At 27.7% G+C, this 22858-nt stretch overlaps 1 protein-coding gene across 1 annotated transcript; it reads right to left on the bottom strand.

Annotated features, from left to right (window-relative positions):
- Positions 1 to 5701: 5701 nt before the first annotated feature.
- On the bottom strand, positions 5702 to 19558 carry LOC129605926 (putative mediator of RNA polymerase II transcription subunit 26). Its single transcript, XM_055515954.1, has 10 exons — positions 19337 to 19558; positions 18199 to 18416; positions 16771 to 17922; positions 15370 to 16630; positions 14675 to 15302; positions 13844 to 14615; positions 13590 to 13785; positions 11674 to 13509; positions 11130 to 11591; positions 5702 to 7343 (listed from the first exon to the last, which is right to left on the bottom strand). The coding sequence occupies exons 2-10, from the start codon at positions 18235 to 18237 to the stop codon at positions 6994 to 6996; spliced, it is 6696 nt and encodes a 2231-aa protein (XP_055371929.1). The 5' UTR covers positions 18238 to 18416; positions 19337 to 19558; the 3' UTR covers positions 5702 to 6993.
- Positions 19559 to 22858: the final 3300 nt, after the last annotated feature.

Raw genomic sequence — 22858 nt, 5'->3', positions numbered from 1 at the left:
AGAAATAAAAAAAACAATTTTTAAATGTTTGGTGGTGTTTGTTCTTCTCTTTCTTGTTTTATTGTGCGAAGGAAGAAAGGCACTTGTTTAAATCAACGCAGAATTTTAAAAGAGAGCACTTATCAACACTCTCATTTATTTCGTTCGTAGCTCTGAAATTCGGAAAATAATGAATATCATATTATCAATCACGAATTACTACAATTCTGCTCTGTATATTCGTAATGAAGTAATCATAAATTAAGTTCGTAGTAAATTACACTCAAAAGAAAAAATCATTGTTTAAATTCTTTGAATCTAATTATGTTAAATACCCACATTTTACATATGTTTTAAATTTAAACTTCTTATTTTCCCGATATGATCATTTTTGTAATACAAGTGTGTGAGAAACAATGAGACATAAGGAACAGATTTATAATTTTAAGTAAGAACGTAGACGTGCACACGGACTAAAATCGCGCTAGATCTCTAATTAATAATAACTCTCAATTTTTTTGTCGAAATTGAACGAAATTTTAAATGGTTTAATTTTAAAATAAAATGTGTTTAAACTTCAAACGCTATTTTCGATAAATGATGCATGTGCATGAATATAGTACAATTCAAACTCATTTGCCTTCCGAATCCCACTTTTTAATCATAAATATGAATATATCTACAAAAGACTGTAAGTGTAAGAATTTTTGATTTACATGTTACAAAAATACTGTTTTCAGGAGATTACCTGATAAAAACGTATTATATCATTGTAATAACAAAATTTCGTTGTAATTACAAATTCATATATCATACATATAGAATGAACAAAAATTTATGTAATTTGAATTAAATCATTTTTTTATTATATTTAATCACAATTTTATTAAATTTGTTATTTTTATTATTTTTTTATATAATTTTATACTTTTCTTCTGTCTACCTAATCAAAGCCTATATTAAATATTTTTGAGTTTAATTTTTAAGTTTTAAATTTTATAATTTCTATACATACATTCATAGTGAATTTTTAGTATTTTTTTTATTTTTATTCTATGAAATTTCCAACGAAATTTCCAAAGAAGTTATGAAAAAATAAATTACAATTTTTCTTTTTATAATAAATTCTAATGTAAAACATTACGCATTATCCATGTTTCAGTGATGTTTCAAAGTGGTATACATATATATAAATTCATTATATATATATATATAATGAATATATAATATATATAATATATATATTATATATATTATATATATCATATATACTTGAGTGTATATACATTAGTATATATATACACACATGCATGCATGTGCATCATCAGTAAACATCGCATAAGGTGGTATATAATTTCAGAGAAGACTTTTTGAATTCCCAGTGTAAATGAAGTGTGAAACCAAACCGCGATGTTTACTCTTTGTCGCATGGTTCCGAAGTTATTAGCATTTATTTACATGCAGAAAAGATCTGTTACATTTTCTTTTTAACAGACTGTAGCTCGAAAACGAGTATATCTGCATTTTCCGCTCCCTCCCAAACAATTTTTTCCTGGAAATTGATCAAAGAAAATTATTTGCCACCTTATGCGAGACACCCTGTATACATGTATAGTCATAGAAATATATACCGAATAATGTATGCATATATACAAATACACGTTTTCAAAATTAAAAATATTTTTTTTAAAAAAACAAATCGTTTTGTTTATATAAAAATTTTATAGCATTATTTTATATAAAAATTAATGATTAGCTCAATTAATATTTTTTGGGGTTATTCAAAAAAAGCTGTTTGTTTTATTAATTTTATTAGTGAATCCTTATAGTAATTTTCAATAAATAGCTAAAATAATTATTTAAATTAACAAATAATTTAATTAACAATTCATGTTAAAACATACATATGTAAGCTTATATACATAACAAAATAAAAATGAGAATATTCTTGAAAATATAAAATTATCATTATACATATTTTGCTAAATGATTGTTAACTCGTTTTAAAGCCGAAATAAAATTCGAATTTGTGTTTTTAAAATTTTACAATAAAAAATTATTTTTCCATGTGTTTTGAAATATATTTCAAACATTAATTTCAAAGAAATGGATACAACAAGTGATATAAAGATTATAAAGATAAATTAATACTGAGAAATCACTTTTTTAACACATTATGAAAATTATATTAATTTCCCTATGTTAATAAAACATACATATGTATTTGTAATTTAATAAGTTGTATAATTTTGATTAATTAACGTTTTTATTAAAGTTATATCACTCTACATCACGAATCTTTAAATATACAATTCTAATCGTAAATAGTATTTTTTTTTCAGAATTATTAAAACTTTTTCAAATTTTATAAAAATATTGTTTTTGTTGCATATTTTCCTAATAATTATTTTTCTTTTAATAAAATAAAAACTTCCTAATAAATTCAAACTTTATTCAAACACTACGAAAAATTTATTATATTTTCTATAAATGTCCTATAACAGATCCAAATAAATTTTATTCCTCTCATCATTCATATGATGAGTGAGATCGTAAACTATTAACCTTGTAAACTTCTTTTTTCTGTTGAAACAAAGTGACTTTAGAGTGATAAACTGCATCAAGATTAAATTAATAATATTTATGCAGATAATGGAATAATCATAATTGTTAATTCACTATAATACTAGTAATTATATAATAATGTATTATACATATCTGCAAATGAAAATTACTATATAAATAATTTATATAACAATATCTTAAATTTGTGCCATTTCAATCAGTTTTTGTTTAAAAATTTTGACACCTCAATAAAACATTGAAATATTAATTTATAAAATTAAGTTTAAATTCTAGAAACCCCAGAAAATTTTTAGTTAAGCTTTATTAACAATTTATTTTGGAATTTAAAACATTATTGTTTTTTAATATGTGTAACATAAGTGTATACTGTATATAATTTTATAAAATTATGTGTATAGTTTTCTTTTAATAATTCAGTATTAATTTTATTAATAGAATGTTTATTAATAAAAATTAATTATAATTTTTATAAAAATATTGTTATTAATAATTTTTTTAATTCCTCTAATAAATTTTTTTTTGATATTCTGAATTATGCCAATTTATGTTGATTTTTATTTTAATTAGTTATTTTATAATATTGATTTTTGTAATTTGTGTCATATTTTTTTCAGTATTTTTCTGAATGCATGCATAAATATATATATAAATATATATGTATATTTGACCTTATCAAATTCTTCAGCAATGTATGTTTATATATATTCACGTATATGTTTTACTAACGGGAATTTTTAGTTTGCCTATTTTTAATAGAAACAGAGATAAATGTATTTAAAATTATATAAGCATACGTTATATACATACACATAATAAATATTTTTGTTAATATATTATTTTGTATATTTTATATTGTATATGTATAATATACATATATTTTATAAATTCTAAATTTTTAAATTTTAAATCATTTTTTCTTTCTGTTCTGAAAATGTTCTTGTTTTATATGATCTTAAAAGAAATAAAATTGTGGCAACTAAACAAAAAAAAACAAATTTAAATCAGTAATTAAAAGTACAATGTATTGCATATCTTTCTAATTAATTTATGTAAATAATTTTATTTTTTATTCCAAAATTTTTATACTATTTAAGTAACTATTTAAAAATTATGAATGAATTTTTTAATATATTATCCATTATATTATAAAAAATATTACAAATAATAAAATCGAAAATAAAAAATACAATAATCGTAATAATATTAATTGCTAAAATCCACATTTTTGTTCAATTTATTTATTTATTTAACATTTTTCAAAGAAAATAAATTAGTTTAAGTTAATAAAGAATAAATTTTACATTATTAAGAAATAGATTGTATTAAATGCATACAGTTAATGAATTGGCAGCATATTACCTCACACATCAAAATGAAACAATTAACTTTTAAATATGAAAATTGAATCTGCGCGATATTATTATATTTAGTTCAGATTTATAAATTATATAATAAATATATTATATAAAATATATTCATGCAATTTCAAGCAAATTAATATTTATAATTTATTTTTGTCGGTAACATGAAAGATAGGGCATATACATATTTATGTATAAAATTGACTTTCATAAGGAATGTTCAAAACAAACAATACATAAGATTCTTGATGACAATTCAATTTTAATAAAATTTTATATTAATTATTATTTGATTTTTAATAATACTAATATTTTAATTTTTGATTACTAAATATTTTCTCAAACTTTTTTTACAATTTTAAATTTGCTAACACAGGATTAATATGATAATAAGTTGATATCAATAAATATAAGCTAAAATATGTTAAATTTACTTAATATATAAATATACATAACAGAAATATATAACATATGTATATTATATAATATTTTACAAAACAGAGTTAGTTGAAAATTAAATTTCCGTTTTTATTCAGAAGTTTTTACTTTAATTTTTGATCCTAAAAGCCAATAAGGGTGCTTTTTATGCCATCAATGGCATTATAGCTATTAGTAAAATCAAAAATATTTAAAAATTAGAAACAAAACGTTAAAGATAATACAAAATTGACTTGTATTTTTAATAATTCAAAATGAATGACAAGTCATTAAACGCTCAGGAAGTTGAAGGTATTATAGAAAATTATTCAAAAATACATTATATATATATTTAAATTAATCTATTGAATGCTAGTTTTTCGATATATTAATTTAAGATATTTTATAGCACACAAAACTAAAATTGTGAATTTCTTAAAAGCAGAACATTCAATTTTTATATACAAAATGTAAACAACATAATATTTCTTGTCATTTAAAAAAAGAACCCTGAACATTTTAAACTTACCATTGAATAAAAAGCTCTTAGTAAAATACTATTATGAAATTATACGAGTTATTATACATTTTGCAGTCGTAATTCTGAACTTACATAATATCGAGTAGACTCTACTCAATTCTCTATAAAAAAATTTTACATTAATTATGTTATTTTTTGAATATAGGTAATTAATGCTTGAATTAATAATGTAATGCATTTTAATTCAATATATGCCGCGTGCACAATATCAGACACGCGTCTTTAAATACATATACATATGTATATTATGAAATATTTGCATATATATATTATATATGTATATATATATATCTATAAGCAAACTATATCTATTAAATATAATTATAATAATATGCGTGAACGTGTATGCATATGTATATAGATGTATATATGCATATAACTTATTGAGAGAATCTTCATTTTATTTTATTTAAATAATTTTCTAAAATTTATTGGAAAAAAATATCAATGGGAACAAAAAAATTTACGAAATTAATAGAATTTTTATGGGTACGCATTCCTGTTTTAACAATTTTGTTTTCTTTTTTACTTAATTTTTTATATTCAATATTATTTTACATATCCACTACTTATATCCGTTATTTATATATGTATATAAATTTCTAACTAAAAAATTAATATCTATCATACAATTTATGATGATTTTAACAAAATCGGAAAAAATATATATTTAAAAGAAAAAGAAACATTTCAAATTTTGTTATCTTTTTATTTTTAATAGTAAAATTTACTTATTATAACTTTTTTTTGAAATTTTTCACTTATTTTGTTTCTTTTTAATCCTAAGAGAAACATTAGACGATAATAATAATATTAATTAATAATAATTATAATAATTACATATCATGCACAATATAATTACAATATTATTTGTTGTTTTAATAATTAAACTTTATTTACTTAAACAGAAAATAATCATAAGAATAATAATATTAATTAATAATTATGTACAGCATTTTGGCGAAAAATTACCAATATTTTATATTTATGAATTGTTATTGCGTATAATATAGGCAAAAAAATAATAAAAGATTGACTGAATGTTTCATAGAATTCTTCATTACTTCAATTTGAAACAAGAAATAATATGAAATTACACATTTGGATAATTTGGGTTAAATAATATTTATAAATAAATTAAGTATTTTATTTTAGCAAATAATTTGAATAACAGTGAGAAAAAGGAATTTAGCCACCCAAAAGTAATACTATGCACTTTCTCCAACATCCACTGCTAATACGAATTATATGAAGTTTATAAGATATATTCCTTCTTTATATAAAAATAGAGACCTATTTTTCTTATATTCTCATAATTATTATAGAAATTATTTCTACGACTTCATGAGTCTATTTTGTTATTAAGGTGTAAAGGATTCTGTAAAATCTTTAACATTATTTAAACTGTAAAGTTATTTTACTTAGCGAATCTTAGCCAGTTCAAATTTAGCCGATTATGTATTCTAAGCATAAGAAATGCTAATCAGTTCTACACTCAAAAGGCACTATTTTAATTTGAATATTTTGAATGAAATTCTATGAAACAAACACTTGATTTTTTTTCGTATAAAATATAAAGTTTTATCCGAAAAATAATATGTACTTGATTTTCTAAAATAATTGAAAGTTCTTTTGACTATCAATGTTGTGCCTTTATTATTACCTATGGCGGTTAGAGCAAACCAACTGTAAGCTGATTTTATTCATTTTTACTATTTAAATTTTATAGATCTTATCTGAAATAATTATATAACCGAAAACTAACTTACTCCTATTGTGGTACCACCAAAACATTTTAAAATCTTTATAATTTTTCAAATTATTCCAAGAAAAAAAGGTTCTATATTTTTGTGATTTTAATATGGATTATAATATAATAATATTATATTATGTTTATATTTTTAATGAAGTATGTATTTTAAATATAAAAGATCTAAATATATGGTATTTATTTTATAGTTAAAAAATATTCCGAACTCTTCTTTAAAAAAAAAGTAGAAAAAAAAAGATAAATAAATCTTGAGTTTTTTTCCCAATCTTAATGTCTAGAAATGTTTAAATATTTTTAATGTATTCAACGATTTTTTATTTCACTGTATATTCTCAATTTTATTTATTTACATCAGTCGCCGATCTTCGTCGTTTCTGATTTGCTTGATTGGTCATAGCAACAGCAGCGGCTGCGGTTATAATACGCTGTTGTTGAGTTGGTTGCTGTTGTTGGGGTTGTTGCTGTGGTTGCCCTACAACATTTATGTTCGAAGAATTTGATGAATTTCCTAAGTTACCACCATTTGAATTAGAAATTATTTGCTGTTGTTGTTGCTGCTGATTTGTTTGCAATATTGTTTGTTGCTGCTGCTGAGTTAATCCTTGTTTTTGGAATTTTAATTGTAATTTTTGTGTAGTCATTACCAATGGATTGGCAGTTAAATTGGCTGTAGTTAATTGTGATGATGCTAAATAAAGAAATATAATTGAATTTTATGACAATTAGATAAGCAAATTGATATGCAAATTATAGCTATGTAAGCATTTCAATACCTTACTCATTAAAAGCTTCTAAAATATTATGTAGAAAATAATTGCATTACGCAATTGCATTGAGAAATAATTGCTACGAAGAGCATGTAGTTACATTTAATTTTTTTTTAATTGAAGTTTTACCAAGAGTTTCCGCAATAATGAAATCTGTTTTTAGACTAAATGGACATATTCTAGAATCTTTGGTCTTTTCAACAAGGCGTGAATTAATTAAGTAATATATTCCATAGGGAAGAAATATTGAAAGTAAAAAACTTTAAGTACAAAATATCTAAAAACACATTGGCCTGGCCTGTCTGTTATAATATTACTTTCTTACTTGTGCAAAGTACATATAAATTTGAATTATTTAGCCATGACATTTATCTATATAAATATATATATATTTATATAGATATGTATATAAACCTAAGATATACATATATATATATATATATATCTTAGGCTTTTATACGTGAGTCAAAAAAGGTTTTATACACTTTGAAGGTTTTATTTTCAAGTCCCAAAAAATTCATTTTTTGAGTTAATTTTTCAAAATAAATTTAAGCAATAGTTTCTTTCGGAAGTTAACAAAAAAGTTTATGTCAACTTAAAAAATGTTTATACGAAATAGAGAAGTCCCCGAATTAAACAGAATTTTAAGCATAATTTTTGATTAAAAACATTTTTCTTTATTAATATTCAAAAATCATTCTATTATTGTGTTACTAGTGTATTTTTGTTTTGGTAAAATTACTGTTATAAAAAAATATAGGCAGGTGCATAAAAATTTTAACAGGCATGCAAGTTACATTTGGAGCAAACATCTCTTCGAGATATTTTAGTCAGTGCAGGTATAAGTCACGCCACGGTCCAATATGTGATAAAAATTTAGAAAGAAAACAGAACAGCAACTATTAAACCACGAAGTGGTCGACCAAAAATATTCACTTCGAAAGAACAGCCGGTTACTGTCAACATGGTAAAAAATCTGATGTGGTCAGCACATAACCGACCGCAGTGTGTATTGTCTAGTTAAGTGAAAATGTTACAGAATATTATAAAAATGTCTGTTAAATACTTCTTTTCAATTTTTTGGACATTAGTAAGTTAACATACCTAGAAAAATGTAAATTTGGCTCTTAATAGCATTTCGCTTTGTGCTACCCAAATTCTCTGAAATGCTCGCCAGCTAGTTTCGTTAACAACCAGAACTCAAATATCAAATTTCACGAAATTCCATCAATTCGCTGCATAGATATGGTGAAAAATGTAAAATCAGCCCGCAGATCAGTTTTCGAGCCCTGATCTTTCCAAAAAATTTATATGTTAATTGTTTTAATACGAAGAATTTAAATATTTAATTTCAATGAAATCGGTTGATTATTTCTCTTTATATACGCAAAAATGTATATTTTACCCGTAATAAATGTCCAGTTGCTGATGCCTCATTTCTTCCAAAAGTTAGGAGGTTTTGCGGACGGTCGAGCGCAGCTTATATATGAAATTTCAAGCAAATCGGTTGAATATTTTCTTTAAAATGGTCAAAAATGTAAAACAGGCCCGCTAAAAAGTGCAGTTCCCGAGGCCTGATATATCCCAAAAGTTGATCAATCCGTGCCATGGTTGAAATTAACTTACATATAAAATTTCATCAAAATCGGACAGGTTGCTAAAAATAGTTTACTTGCACTTCCCTATTATGGAGAAGTGCATTCCCACCGAATAGTCGATATGCAAAATTTGTTGCCATCACATAACCTACCTATTGTGTGCACAATACGGTCAGCAAAAACGAACCAAAAATTTGAGCTTTTTCTATTCAGCACAAAATGAAAGATTTAGCAGAGAAGAACTGCATTCCTCAAACAACTCGAAATATTTTACAAAATGCTGGTTTTAATGGACGTTCATCTAAACAAAAACCTTTCATATGAAAGATTTTTATTTAGATGAACAAAACGGCTTAAATTTGCTAAAGAGCACTCAAATAAATCGAATGATTCTTGGAATAACGTCATTTTATAGTGATAAAAGTAAGTGTAATATTTTTGGTAGTGATGGTCATCCAAAATTGTGGCGAAAACCATATACTGCTTTCAACAAACGATAATGTGCTGTTGGAGTTGGTAACCTCGTTTTTATTGATAACATTATGAACAGAAATGGGTATTTAAATATTTTGCGAAATAATATAAAGCCAAGTGCCGAAAAAATCATAATGTGCGATCATTCATGTTTCAGCAGGTTAACGACCCTAAAAATTGTGCGAAAATCGTTAAAGAATGGCTAATTTTCAATATGCCAAAGCAGTTACGATGTATTAGAAAACATGAAATTACGTCAGCAACATCGTTTAAGGGAGTTCTTTTAAATGAGTAGACAAATATAACACCTCAAGAGATTTCCAAATTGGATGGTGGTATGAAAAATCGTTTAAATGCTGTAATAGCAATAAAAGGCAACTCAAAAATATATTAATAACAATTTTTTGCAATAACGTGAATAATAATATTACTGTATGAATACTTTTTGATGTTATTTTTTGTTAATTTTTTTGTTTTTTTTTAATTTTTTTTGTTGAATTAAACTTTAAATTATTTTTTGTTATAACTTAGTACAAATAATTGCTGTAAAAACTAAAATACAAAAATTAAATTGAAAATCTTTAACGGTTTAAGTTCTAGAGCTAACGAAAAAAAATAGAGTTGAATTTGTTATCTTATGTGCGAATAAATATGATATAACTGACTATGGGACAGATTATGACATTAAGTTGCCGTATTACCATATTAATTTATGCAAAATTTCAGTAGTGTTTTTTTTTCAAAATACTGTATGTGCCAAACTACTATTGAAGTTGTATGGCAGCTACCAGGAAGACCCAAGCAATTTTAAGGAATTTTATCAAACACATCGGCCCTTGTGCGACATATCAATATTACAGCTTTTATAGTTTCTGAGATATAGCCAAATGACTTTTGAAGTTGTACGGCAGCTACCAGAAGGAGCCAAGCAATTTCAACTACCTTTATCAAGCACATTGGCTCTAATAATATATTCGTTTGTGTGAAATTTCAATACCACAGCTTTTATAGTTTCTCAGATATAGCCAAATAATTTTTGAAGTTGTATGGCAGCTACCCGAACCGGTACCCGGATCATGTCCAATTTGAATAGGGCTCTGGCACTTTCAACAATAAATCATTTGTGAAAATTTGGTGAACTTAGCTCAATTAGTTTTTGAGTTATTGCTGGGACGGGCGGACGGACAGACAAAGCTAAATCAATTCAGAATTCGACGATGATCAAAAACATACACTTGAGTCTATATCTCAGAGCATTATTTCTTAGCGTTACAAACGGTAAGGCAAATTTAGTATACCCTTCGAACATATGTTCGTACGGGTATAAAAATATACAGAATCATTCAGTGTATGAAAACTTTTTTGACTGGCTGTATATATCTATATATAATTTTAGGCTTTTATAAAATACTTATATGTATATCTTAGGCTTATATATATATCTTGGTCTTACATATGTATATATCTTAGGCTTATCTATAGCTTTATATTACGTTACACTGACTGACATGTGTCAAAATTTGCTTTTTATAAGTCCACGGATATTAACAAAAGGAAGGGAAGACTTTTAGAGAAGAATATGAAATATTTTGATACAATCTATATTCTTGAATATGTGCGAATAAACCAACTTACATATTTTACCACTTATTGGTGTTGCTATTTTTAAGGTTTGGCCACCTATACTTCGTTGTGTATTTACAATTTGATTAGTACCGGTATTTCCAGCGATTGTAACATTTGCGCTACGATTACTTAATTGTTTAGCACCAACAACTTGTATGCTACGAGGTCTTTGCTGTAGAGTTCCAAGTAGTTGTATGTTACCAGTTGGATTCGTTTGCGCTGTTACATTGTTACTGGTTATTAAATTTGTATTAACCGCATTCTGTTGAGCTAAGCTAACGTTATTAATGCCACCAACTATACTAGATGTATTTAATCCCGTTGCTTGAATTATATTGCTAGTATTTACAACATTGGTCACACTGGTATTTTGCTGTGCTTGTTGAGATTGTTGTTGCTGCTGTTGCTGTGGCTGTTGAACAGCTCTTATAGTTTGTGGATGCATTTTTACTCCTGAAGCAACTAGTTGAGCTAAAAGAAAAATTTTCGGTGAATTTTACAATAAATAGATTCAAATTTTGGCATATTATTTGCACGAAAAAGCAACACTAACCTAATGGTAATGATAGTGAATGTGTGCCAGGAACTAAATTTTGTCCTGAAGCATTTGTTAACACAACCGTCTGTGTCGCGGCAACACTAGCAGGTACAGTCACAATATTCGTATTACCACCATTATTACCAATTCCATTGTTATTATTGCTAATTAAGGTTGGCGTGCCATTATTACCACCATTACCAGGAACTGTTTGAATTGTTTGTGTTGTACTTGTTACAGGAACTGATACTAGAAGGCTTGTAGTTTGTTGTGTTTGCTGTTGTTGTTGATTGTTTTGTTGATGCTGTTGATGCTGCGCAGCAGCTATTATTGCATTATGTTGCTGTTGCAAAGCTGCGGACAAACTTGCACCTGACACCGATAAGTGAATTGGTTGAGCTAAACCAGGTATTTGAACTTGAACATTTTGTAAACTAGGAAAGGTTGCTATAGCACCGCTTAGTGAACTTAAATTAGTTCCTACTAAATTTAATGTTGTAGTCTGCTGCCCAGAATTGTGTTGTAAAGTTGCTGGTGTTATTTGTATTTGTTGTTGAGTTTGATGTTGTTGGTGCTGTTGTTGCGGCGAAGGTTGGGCTTGTTGTGGAGGCGGACTAGACATAGGAGATATTGAAGGAACTGGAGATTGGACATTAACAATTTGTTGTTGCAAAATAGATTTTTGTGTTTGTTGCTGCTGTTGTTGTGATTGCTGAGGAGACAATCCAGGTTGAGTTGTTGTTGCCACTGGACTGTTTGCACCAACCATATTTGTACCACTATTCAGTCTTTCTAATAATGTCTGATTCGTTATTGTTTGACCAGTTTGCGTAATACCAACTAAAGTTCCTTGTTGTCCAGCCGCTTGTTGCGGTTGTACTTGCGTTGAATGTTCATTAATAACATTAGCAGAAGGACTAGGTGTAGCAGGAGCGGCTAGCAAAGCACTTAAACCCGGCATCGCGAAACCAAGATTCGAAGTGGCTGATTGATTTGATTGATTTGAATCACTTCCTGGAGAAGGAGCCGCGACGTTGATTGTAGAACTATCCCTACTTAAGCGTGTTGTAGAAATTATTCTCTGCTGCTGTTGAGACGCCACTGGAGGTGGTGGAGGTGGTACAGCTGGTGTCATTTGCGATTGAACTGAATTATTGTTCGATGGCTGTGAAATGGTGTTATTTAAAATTTTTATGTTATTATTACTAAGTGCTATGCTATTGCTATTATTGGCTAGATTTGTGTTAGTTGCAGCAGCAGCTGTATAAAATGTAGCATTAGCATTTGTCATTACAGCAGGCGGTGAAGCTAATTGCGTAGCTAAGGCGGACATGGTTACTCGTACACTTTGAGGTTGTTGTTGCTGTACAATGATTTGCTGTGTTTGTTGTGAAGTTTGTGTTTGTTGTTGTGTAGCATTATTATTATCCTGCTGTGACTGTTGTTGTTGCGGATGTTGTTGTTGATTTATTGGACCGACATTCACTGCTATCAAATTACCTCCTTGATTAATTATTCGACTTGTAGTTGTTTGTCCGCTCCCTGTTGTAACCATATTAATTTTTCGAAGATTCGAATTGAGCAAATTTTGAATGACTTCATTTTGTTTACGTTGTTGCGCTACAGCATTTTGCTGTTGTTGGTGTTGTTGTAATATTGCTTCTGTTGAAATAATTGCTGGATGAGACTGCGATTGTTGTTGTTGTTGTGGCACTAACGTGGCTTGGGACTGACCAGCAGATATTGTCGTAAAAGTGCTACTGGCCACTGGAGTACTTGTCATTGCTGCTGGTGCGCTATTAAGAAGACTTAATATGGCGGCATTGCCAGATGAACTTGGTTTGGAATGAACTGAAAGTTTTATTGATATTAAAATATTAAAATTATCTTATTAAGACATTAATTATTAATAGCCAATTACAATCAATTACCATTAGATTGCTGCGATTGTTGTTGTTGTTGTTGGAGTTGATTTGCAGTATTCATAAAACCAGTTACAAGCGCATTAATGGTAGGATTTGTCGAATGCATGGTTGTTGTAACGCCGGTTGATTGATTTTTTTGTTGAATTATTTGTTGTTGCTGGTTTGTTGTGGTTATAATAGGTGCCGCTTTTAATTGCGCTTGCTGTAAGAGAACATGAAAAATATCTAAAAGATGCTAAAAACAAAAATTGAATTTATACCAGTATTGGCACACTTGAACTTAATTGTGCACGTAAAGCATTTGCGCTAGCACCTGTGGCAGCAGCCAGTTGACTTGCATTAATAATTTTTTGTTGCCCACTGGCAGTTTGTATTGTTAAACCAGTAGTTACGCCAGAAGAATTTTGTCCAGGCTGCTGCTGTACTAATACTAAGGAACCATTACTCAAGCTTAATTGATGGTGTCCGCGTGTTTGTGTCTGTACTTGTACAGTTGCTCCTGTAGCATCTATAAATTGCTGCGTTGTTGGTTGTTGTCTTATATGTTGAACATTTCCTCCTGAGGTCGTTATTCCAACAATATTACCACCTTGAATATTTAAATTTAGTTGTTGATTGCCAGTTGCTGAAGTAATTAGTTGAGGTGTCGATTGAATTTGTATATGCTGTTGATGTTGTTGTTGTGTTTGTTGTTGTTGATTATGCACAGTAGTTATAATAGCTTGATGCTGTAATTGTTGTTGTTGTTGTTGTTGAGCTAAAGCAACTAATGCTTGCTGCGTAAGCTGCTGTTGAGCAAGGTGTTGTTGCTGCTGTTGTTGCTGCTGTTGTTGTTGCTTTATGTGTTCCGTCATTCCGGACGTTAATGTAACCTTTGGATTCTGACCAGGAAATAAATGAGTAATTTTGACCGATTTACGTCCTTCCTCTGTAAATATTTCTGTAAATTGTTGGATATAGCGATTCGCATGAGCTCGTGTACCAAGCGTAAAATGGCATGACTCGCCATTTCGCTCTCCTTTGCGATAGTCACTGTAGAAAATTTAATATTAAAACATATACCTTTCAACTAAATAAATGATGATTCTTACCGATCAACGTACAATTCTCCTAAATACTCTGAATTCGCTGGTCTTTGATAAATAGAAAGTTTTATATGATAGACTCTACCACCTTCACGATCTGTCTCTAATATATATTCCTCAACGATTTGCGGCATGCAGTCTTTAGTCTCTCTAGATCTTTCATATGCTTTAGCATACTTTTGAACTTGAACATCATCAGGTATCGTTAACGGTGGATAATCCAAATTTGGTACTCGCATAGATTTCATAACTTCCACTGGTTTTTTTGGCAGTTTTGATGAAAACGAAGACAAAATACTTTGTGTTGTGGCAGCTATTGATTGAGCTAAGTTAGTTGTTGTATTAGTGGCGCTGTTCGTGCTAGTGTTACACCCCGTCGTTACAGCTGACGTTGACGAATTCATATGGCTGCTTAATAGGCTATTTCCTAAGCCGGAAGTAGCAGAACTGCCAACTCTAGGCCTTTGGCGTATTCTTTGTAAATAATCGCACAATTCCAAACCATAATTATGAGTAAATTGATCAGTTTTTCTTTTACGATTTATCGATATTTGAGAATATTTTTTCATCTGCCTTCGCATTTTTTGTGTATTAAACATTTGCTTTTTAAATTGTTGATTAATAGCGAAACGTCCTTTGAAAGGTAATGTATTTTCTAATATTAATATTTTTCATGTGTATAGCTTACACTGAATACTTACCAATACGCGGATCTGGATCCAAACATAATGGCTCTGCTGTTGCTAATATTAATTGTGACTCTATTTGCAATTTTTCCTCAGCAGTTAAATCATTATCTGATTGTAATTGTTGTATATCAGCATATAATGTATCATTGGTGGGTCTCAACAACACATGATATATATCACAGCTATTTGGTGAAATTGGAAAAGTTTGTCGAAAATCGCGTACCTGACATATGATACAACCGGAGTAAAAGACATTGGGTGTCCGATTTTCTAGTAAATCTATGAAAATTTGTGGTAAAGCTTCATTATCAATTGATTGCAGTACATCATCTACTTCGTATGGCCAGCGCATCACTTCGATTAAATTTTTATCATCTAAATTATCTTTTTCCGTTGCATTAATTGAGTTGGAGTTTATATTGATACTTATATTATTAGTACCTATCCCATGAGTAGCTGCAGTAGTCGTTGTTGTATTTAAAGAAATATTATTTTCTATGTTATTGCAACTAAATAAATCAATAGGATCATCAAAATCCAAAAATAGATTATCAGGAATTGTCTCGTCTATAAAACTAAATGGATCATGATCTAAAGATAAATCCGTTTGTTGAGCATTATTACTACTAGTGTCTAAAAAATCATTTTCATCAAAGTCATATAAAGTTGGAGCGTTTGATGTATTTAGCTTCGGATTATTTGATTCTATTTGTTGTTGCTGTTGCTGATGTTGTTGTTGTTGATGAAATAATGATGATTGTTGTGGTTGTGCCGTTGGTTGTTGTTTTTGACTACTACTTTTTTTATTTCCTTTTTGAATTTTGTTTCGACTAGAGGTTGTTCCAACCTTATTAAAAAAACTACTTCTACTCCAACTGTTGCTGGTAATACCACCAATGTTTCTTATATTATTAATTCTATAATTGCTAAATGGTTGAGTTGTTGTTCGGTATATATTGTTACTAATATTACTAGTATTGTTATTTAAATTATTAATATTATTATCATTACTTAAATTATTAAAATTGTTATTATTTTGACCACTTAAACGATCATTTGGTAAATTATCTATAGAGTAATTTTGATTACTATGATAATTATTGTTGTTTAAACCTCCTGTTTTTTCATTATTTACTGAATTTACGTTTTTGTCATTTTGATAAAATGCTAATGAGTATCCTTTATTGCCCGGATGCAAATTTAATACAACTGTGTTTAACTTTTCGCGTTCCACTAAGCGCTCTAAAACAAAGGAGCGGGTCCGATGACGACGCTGAAATATGCAAAATCAAATAAAATATTAAGTGAATGAACTCTTTTTATTACACTGGAATAAAAGTTTTGTAAACATGTACAATGTACTGCCAGCTATCTAATTTAAAACAAAAGATCGTTTAAATAAAAGATACCTACCCGATGTTCTTTGAGGGATTTTTCGTCGTGTATGAGTAAATACAAGTATAATTCTCTAATTTTTTCAAATATATCGAAAAATTTTGAGGGTGTTGGCGACGTGTTTTGATTGAATCCACTATTAATTCCTCCTAATATGCTGTTATTAATCATATTCGTTGAAGTAGAAGCACCACTTGACAACGGTTTTTGTTGTAACTGTTGATGCAGTTGCTGACTTTGTTGATTTAAATTACTATTTAAGCTACCAGCGCTGTTATTTATTGATGAAATCAGTGTGGGATGTTGCTGTTGAATGACAGACATTGTGTTTGCTGGAAAAGATGATGATGAAGTTGAAGATAATGGTTGCAATAAAGGTGGGGATGTAGTAGAATGCGTCCCATAAGTTAAATTACTGGTATTATATCTAGGCTTTTTCGGTGATGATGTTGCTACTCCGCTGTTACTATTATTACCTCCCCCAATGTTTACAACATCATTTAAAATAACTGATCGTTTCCCTGGTTTCTGTTGCGAATGCAGGTGCATCTGAAGTTGTGGCTGCGATTTTGAGGAATTTGATGCTGGTATATTTATTACTGGTGATATTGATAATGGAGGTGGAAGAGATAATGGCGGTAAAGATGGTGGTGGTGGTGATGTTTCAACTGGAGTACTTAATAACGTGTCGGGTACTATAGGAGATGGTGATATTATTGAATTGATATTAGAAAGTAATGTTGGAGACGGCAAATCGGATGTAATATGGTTCTGTTGTTGCTGATCCGCGGCAGCAGCAGCAACAGCTGCAGCTGCCGCAGCTTGCAATTCTTCATCTGTAAGTGTTGTTAAATTATAATCTGGAGGAGAATCAACGCCATCAAATATATAAGCTGGTGGTTGACTTGGTATTTGTGTTATATTATGTAATAAACTTGATGTTGATGATGAAAATGGGGTATGAAACGGCCCAGTGGAACTTTGTAGTAATGTTGATTGCGGTTGTGTCTGAATTTGATAAGATGTTGCAAGACCAATATCACCATCAATACCACCGGCACTTGTTGACGCCGTTTGATGATATAATACATTTGATGTATTAGAAGATGCCGCTGCGGCTGCAGCTGCGGCTGATCCTTGTAACTTTAATAGTGTGTTATTTATTATGAACTAAAATATAAAACATTTGTATATTACATATATTTTTTCAAAAGATCAAATCCTAAATTAAGATATTGAAATAAATTTTATCAAATGAGGTGTTTTTAATCTTTTTTAATGTTTTTAATTTCTTAAAAAGTTGAAAAATCATTATTTTTTTCAGACTTATAACTCAACTTGGCTTTTACTCAAGTTTGAGTTCTAAAAAAAAAAATCACACGTTTTGGAAGTAGAATTTATTTTTTTAAGAAATAAAGCTTTAGTAATTATGCATGATAAACTTACATCAGCTTCTTGACATGATGAGTCCAGGGTACTTTGCATGGTGCCGCTGCCTGAATCGTCGACATCCAATTTATTATCTAGTATGATTTCACTTATTAAATTGTTAGTTAATAAATAACAAAAGGAAAAAAACGATCCTTTTCACTTTTACAGATTACTTTTGTTTTAGTTATATCTTAAAGTTTTATGTTTTTAAAGTAAAATTTTATTTGAGAAAACTAAAATGAAAAAAAAAATAAGTAGGTATTAAGGAAAGTAACTCAATTTTTTTAATTTAAAAAGAAATGTACATGTATGTATACTGTACTGTAGGTGTTAAGGAACCTTCTTATGTTGCGCCTAGTGAATTTTACAAAAAAAAATCAAATAAATTTTATTCGTCTTAAGAATAGACTTTGCTATGGTATATTTTCTTGAATGCAGCAAAGAAATTAATGTTTACTTTAAATTTCAATATTATTTGGGACATATATGGAATAAACAATTCTAAATGGATTACAATTCGAAGCATTTTTATTTTTTGTTTTAAAAATAAATCAAATTGACAGTGAATTGATTTCTTTATCAACAAAACTTTAAATATTAAACATTTATGTTAAAGCTTCTTTTAGATTTTTTTTTGATTTCCAAATAACTCTTAATAAAACAAATATTAGTTGAATTTTTATGTAAAGCAATGAAAATACGACTCATTTAAATTTTTTTAACTTTTTTTTGTGGTAAACTTTTTTTAATTTTGTCAAAACATGTCATTTTGACAGTTAAGTGAAAATCCAACACGCACACATTATAAATTTTACGTCAAAATAACAATTCTTCTACAACAGAAATACGTAAAACGTGTGCATTTTAATAGTATTAGTTATTAAATAAAAGAGTGAGATCTATTCTCATTAGAAGAGTATGACTATTTTAAACAGCAACATTAAAAATACCAGCCAAAAAAATTGACACATTTTCAACGAAAAATTTCTTAATTATACTTTATTTTCATGTTATTTAGTAAATAAATTTATCTCAATTAAAACTGCATCCATACCATGCACCATATTTCAAAACCAATTTTAGTTTTTTAAAATAGATATAAACATTTAAAAAACATCATTTTTTATTTTTAATACTTTTTTCATTTACATACATTCGTCTCTTCGCACTATATTTCTCTCTTCTGCACACATTGTTTTGACAATTTATACTTATTTATGCACTTTGTATTTTTTGTCTTTGTTTAACGTATTTGTTAAAAGCATTTATATGAAAAATATGAAAACGCCGAATTTCTTTTTTGCATTTTATAAATCAATTCCTTTTATATAATAACTAATATTAATTCAATTCATTTTATCATATTTAAGAACTTGATTATATACAATATATTTTTTCACTTTTTTTAATAAAAGAAATTTTATTTTTCTTGGACAATTTTTATATATAAAAATACAATTTTTGGGACGAAAATTTCTCCCGTCAGGCCGTCAACCAAACTGCACGAATAAATATGCCCGAAATAATTTTATGTCAAATGAACATACTTATGACATTTACCCAGTAGACAAGCTATAATTTTTATGGATAACGTTTAGAAATTTTCTATAATATTATTAGATATATCACTTTATACTTAAACTAAAATAGTTTGGTGACAACAGAATTTTTGTAAACAGACTGATTACTTATCAGACTGAAATTATCTCAAACCGTACGTCAAAATTTAAAAGTTTGTTGCGAAAATAAATATAAAACTCAGCTGATCGCTGCTCAAAACTCGCAAAAAATTAATTTTTGCTAGTTACAAATCTGACCGTAAATCAAATGCGATTAGAATAATTTCTATTATTTGCAGTCAGACAAAGGCTGATGGTAAAAATGTATTTTTAAAAATTCCTATTTTTGGAGTTTCTATTCAATTTATGTTTGAAGGGATATTATGTTGTTCAATTTTCACAGAGATTGAAAGCACAGTTGATTTTAGAAAAACAATAACTTATTTGTAGAACTAATGTCTTTATATCTAACAAGTCCCAATACTCAATTTTTTTTAGCCTCGTTGTTGGTTTTTTCTTTAAATGCCACTGATCGTGTCATATTTTTTATTATTTTTTTCTTTTCTTTTACGTAAAAAAGAGTTTAATATTTTAAAAAATCTCAGGATATTATACACATTTTTTAAAAAGCTTCCCATTTAAATTCTATTGCACGAAAAAGAAAGAAAGGTAGGAGGAAAGAAAAAATGATAAAAAATTTCAAATTCATAGTTCAGTATGGTTTCAAATGTTAATGAGGAAGGATGTATGATTTTTCATGCACATTTTGTATTTCCCAATAAGGCAAGTTGAGTAGTGTCGGCTAACAAAAATGTTATTAAAAGTAATATAGGTTGACACATTTCAACAATTTGAATTATCTCATTTCGGTTATTTATACGTTACTTATAAAATTGTTTCAAATAATTTCAGTTAGTTTTTAAGTTATTAAAAATAAATATGTATGTACCTACTTCCAATAAATTATTTTTTAAATAATTATTTTAAAACTATTTCAAACATGTTATATTGGGTGCTTCAAAAATTTTACTGTGCTCATTTTTCATATTTTATTAGCAGGTAAACAAGAGCAATCTATTTATAAAATGTCCCTGCATGTGTATGTTTGACCTATCTTAATTCTAAAAGGAAAGTATTTTAAAATACCTGAACAAAATTTTTAAAATACCTGTTATTTTACAGTCGGAATTTTTGAGTCATTTGGTAAAATACCATTTATTTCAAAAATAGAAAAATATTCAAATCCGGTCATAAAAATATATGATTGTTTTTTCCAAACATTTTAAATATTTTTTTTTCTTAGGTAATTGATATAAATGATAGTAAGTTTTTAATATTTTTTCAAATAAAAGTAGAGGTAAAATTTTGAAGTTTATATAAAATTTGTATTTAACAGTTAATATTTGATTGTATTTTAGATATTATTTTCTCCCTATTAATTCCCTCTTCAAATTTTTTCTTTACTACGTATTTATATCAATATTTAATAATTATCTTTCATTAATTATATTTTCAACTTGACACCACAGGTACTTCCCATATCTTGAGTTAGCTTACCCTATGAGAAAAAAAAGCTGTTGACTTAAAAATAATGAAATGCTTTCAGTAACATATAAAACGTTGAAGGTGAAGGTTGTGTTTGTTGTTTTTCCGCTTTTTTTAAAATAATTATCAATGAAAATATTAATATATTTTTTTGATTTTTCAAATATATGTTCTAAATTTTACCTGCTTTATAATAAGTGTGAATTTATTTTAATATTTCTTCTCAAAAAATAGCCACTTCGATTTAAAAAAGGCCATATAAAATAAGGTCGTGCTTTCAAGTTTCTCTCTGAGCATTGGGACTTGTTAGATATAAAGACATTAGCAGAACTGTACACAGTATAACTCAGCAACAAGTTAGTAGCCATATATCACCACATAGGCAAAAGACGTTTGATAATGAGTAAAATTTTTCTTTGGAACATAGTCAATTCCGAACTTTTCACGAGCTACAGAAATTTTAACATACCTACATAAGTTTTGTATTTATAACTTTAATCTCAAATAAGATAGAATAGCTCTTTAAAATCATAAAATTAAATTTTCTTAAAATAACAATTCTTAAAAGCGTCAATTGTTTCTGAGAATGATTTTTTTTTATTCAAAATCAATAATAGTTGAGATAGAACTTAAAATTAGTAAAATCGAAGATCGTGATAATTTTTTGTGTTTATACATTTTACTAAAATCTTGAAATAGATCTGAAAATCTTCAAATCCTGTTTTTTAACAAAAGGTTTTGTAACAATAACTATTGGAAATTTTTACATACGACTGTAGAACAGATGCATGACGTAATCAAAGGTAGGAGTCAAGGCAAAATGTCTATTTATATATTCTTGTGATTGCGTGTTTCAAATAGAAGATTGCATGTAGTATCTCATGTAAACAATACTTAGTAATCATGTGGATTGCAGCAAAGTAAAGAACAATTTTCCGGCAATCTCCATGCCTCTTTAGCTCAGTTGGTAGAGCGTAGAAAACGGTAGGTCACTGATTCGAGTCCCGTTTGAGGAGAAATTTTTTTAAAAATGTTTCTGCTATGACCCGTTCCAGTTGCATGGAAAAATTCCATTAATACAAAAAGTTTGGTACAAAAAAAATTCGAAAAAAACTTATATAAAAAAAAAATATATTCAACTCAAAATTTTGAGTTGAAATTTGAATTTTTATATGTTGCTCAGAAAACTCCATATCTTATTTTTTAGGTTTTAGTCAACTTTTAGTATAGAAAACTCGAATTGAAAATAGGAAAAAATCATAACTTTTCCAAAAAAAAAATATAAAAAAAATTGATTCTTCAGAAATGTCATTTTGAAAAAAATTCATATGCAATTTTAGCATATCGCCATTGAAATGTGGTGGCAAATATAACAATTTTTAAATTTAAGGTTTTCAAAATTAAATTACATATTTGATGTATTCAATGCCAGAAAAAACTCAAGAGAGAATAGGCCTTTTCAAAAACACAGTATATCGTGTTCATAAACAAATGTTGCTAATCAAGTTTGTTCATAAACATTAGGTCTGTCTGCGATAAGAAACAAAAAAAATTTATTTATTTTGGGCCAA

This window comes from Condylostylus longicornis, unplaced genomic scaffold (assembly GCF_029603195.1).
Source record: "Condylostylus longicornis isolate FDR11 unplaced genomic scaffold, ASM2960319v2 ptg000016l, whole genome shotgun sequence".
Lineage (NCBI taxonomy): Eukaryota > Metazoa > Arthropoda > Insecta > Diptera > Dolichopodidae > Condylostylus > Condylostylus longicornis.
This window is presented reverse-complemented; position numbering and strand designations above follow the sequence as displayed.

Excerpts from the sequence above, each read along its gene's own strand:
- LOC129605926 (XM_055515954.1), bottom strand. The coding sequence starts at position 18,237 with ATGCAAAGTACCCTGGACTCATCATGTCAAGAAGCTGAT. Across the intron at positions 14,616-14,674 it reads GGAGAATTGTACGTTGATCG|TGACTATCGCAAAGGAGAGC; the intron begins GTAAGAATCATC and ends AATTTTCTACAG. Across the intron at positions 11,592-11,673 it reads TTCACTATCATTACCATTAG|CTCAACTAGTTGCTTCAGGA; the intron begins GTTAGTGTTGCT and ends TTTTTCTTTTAG.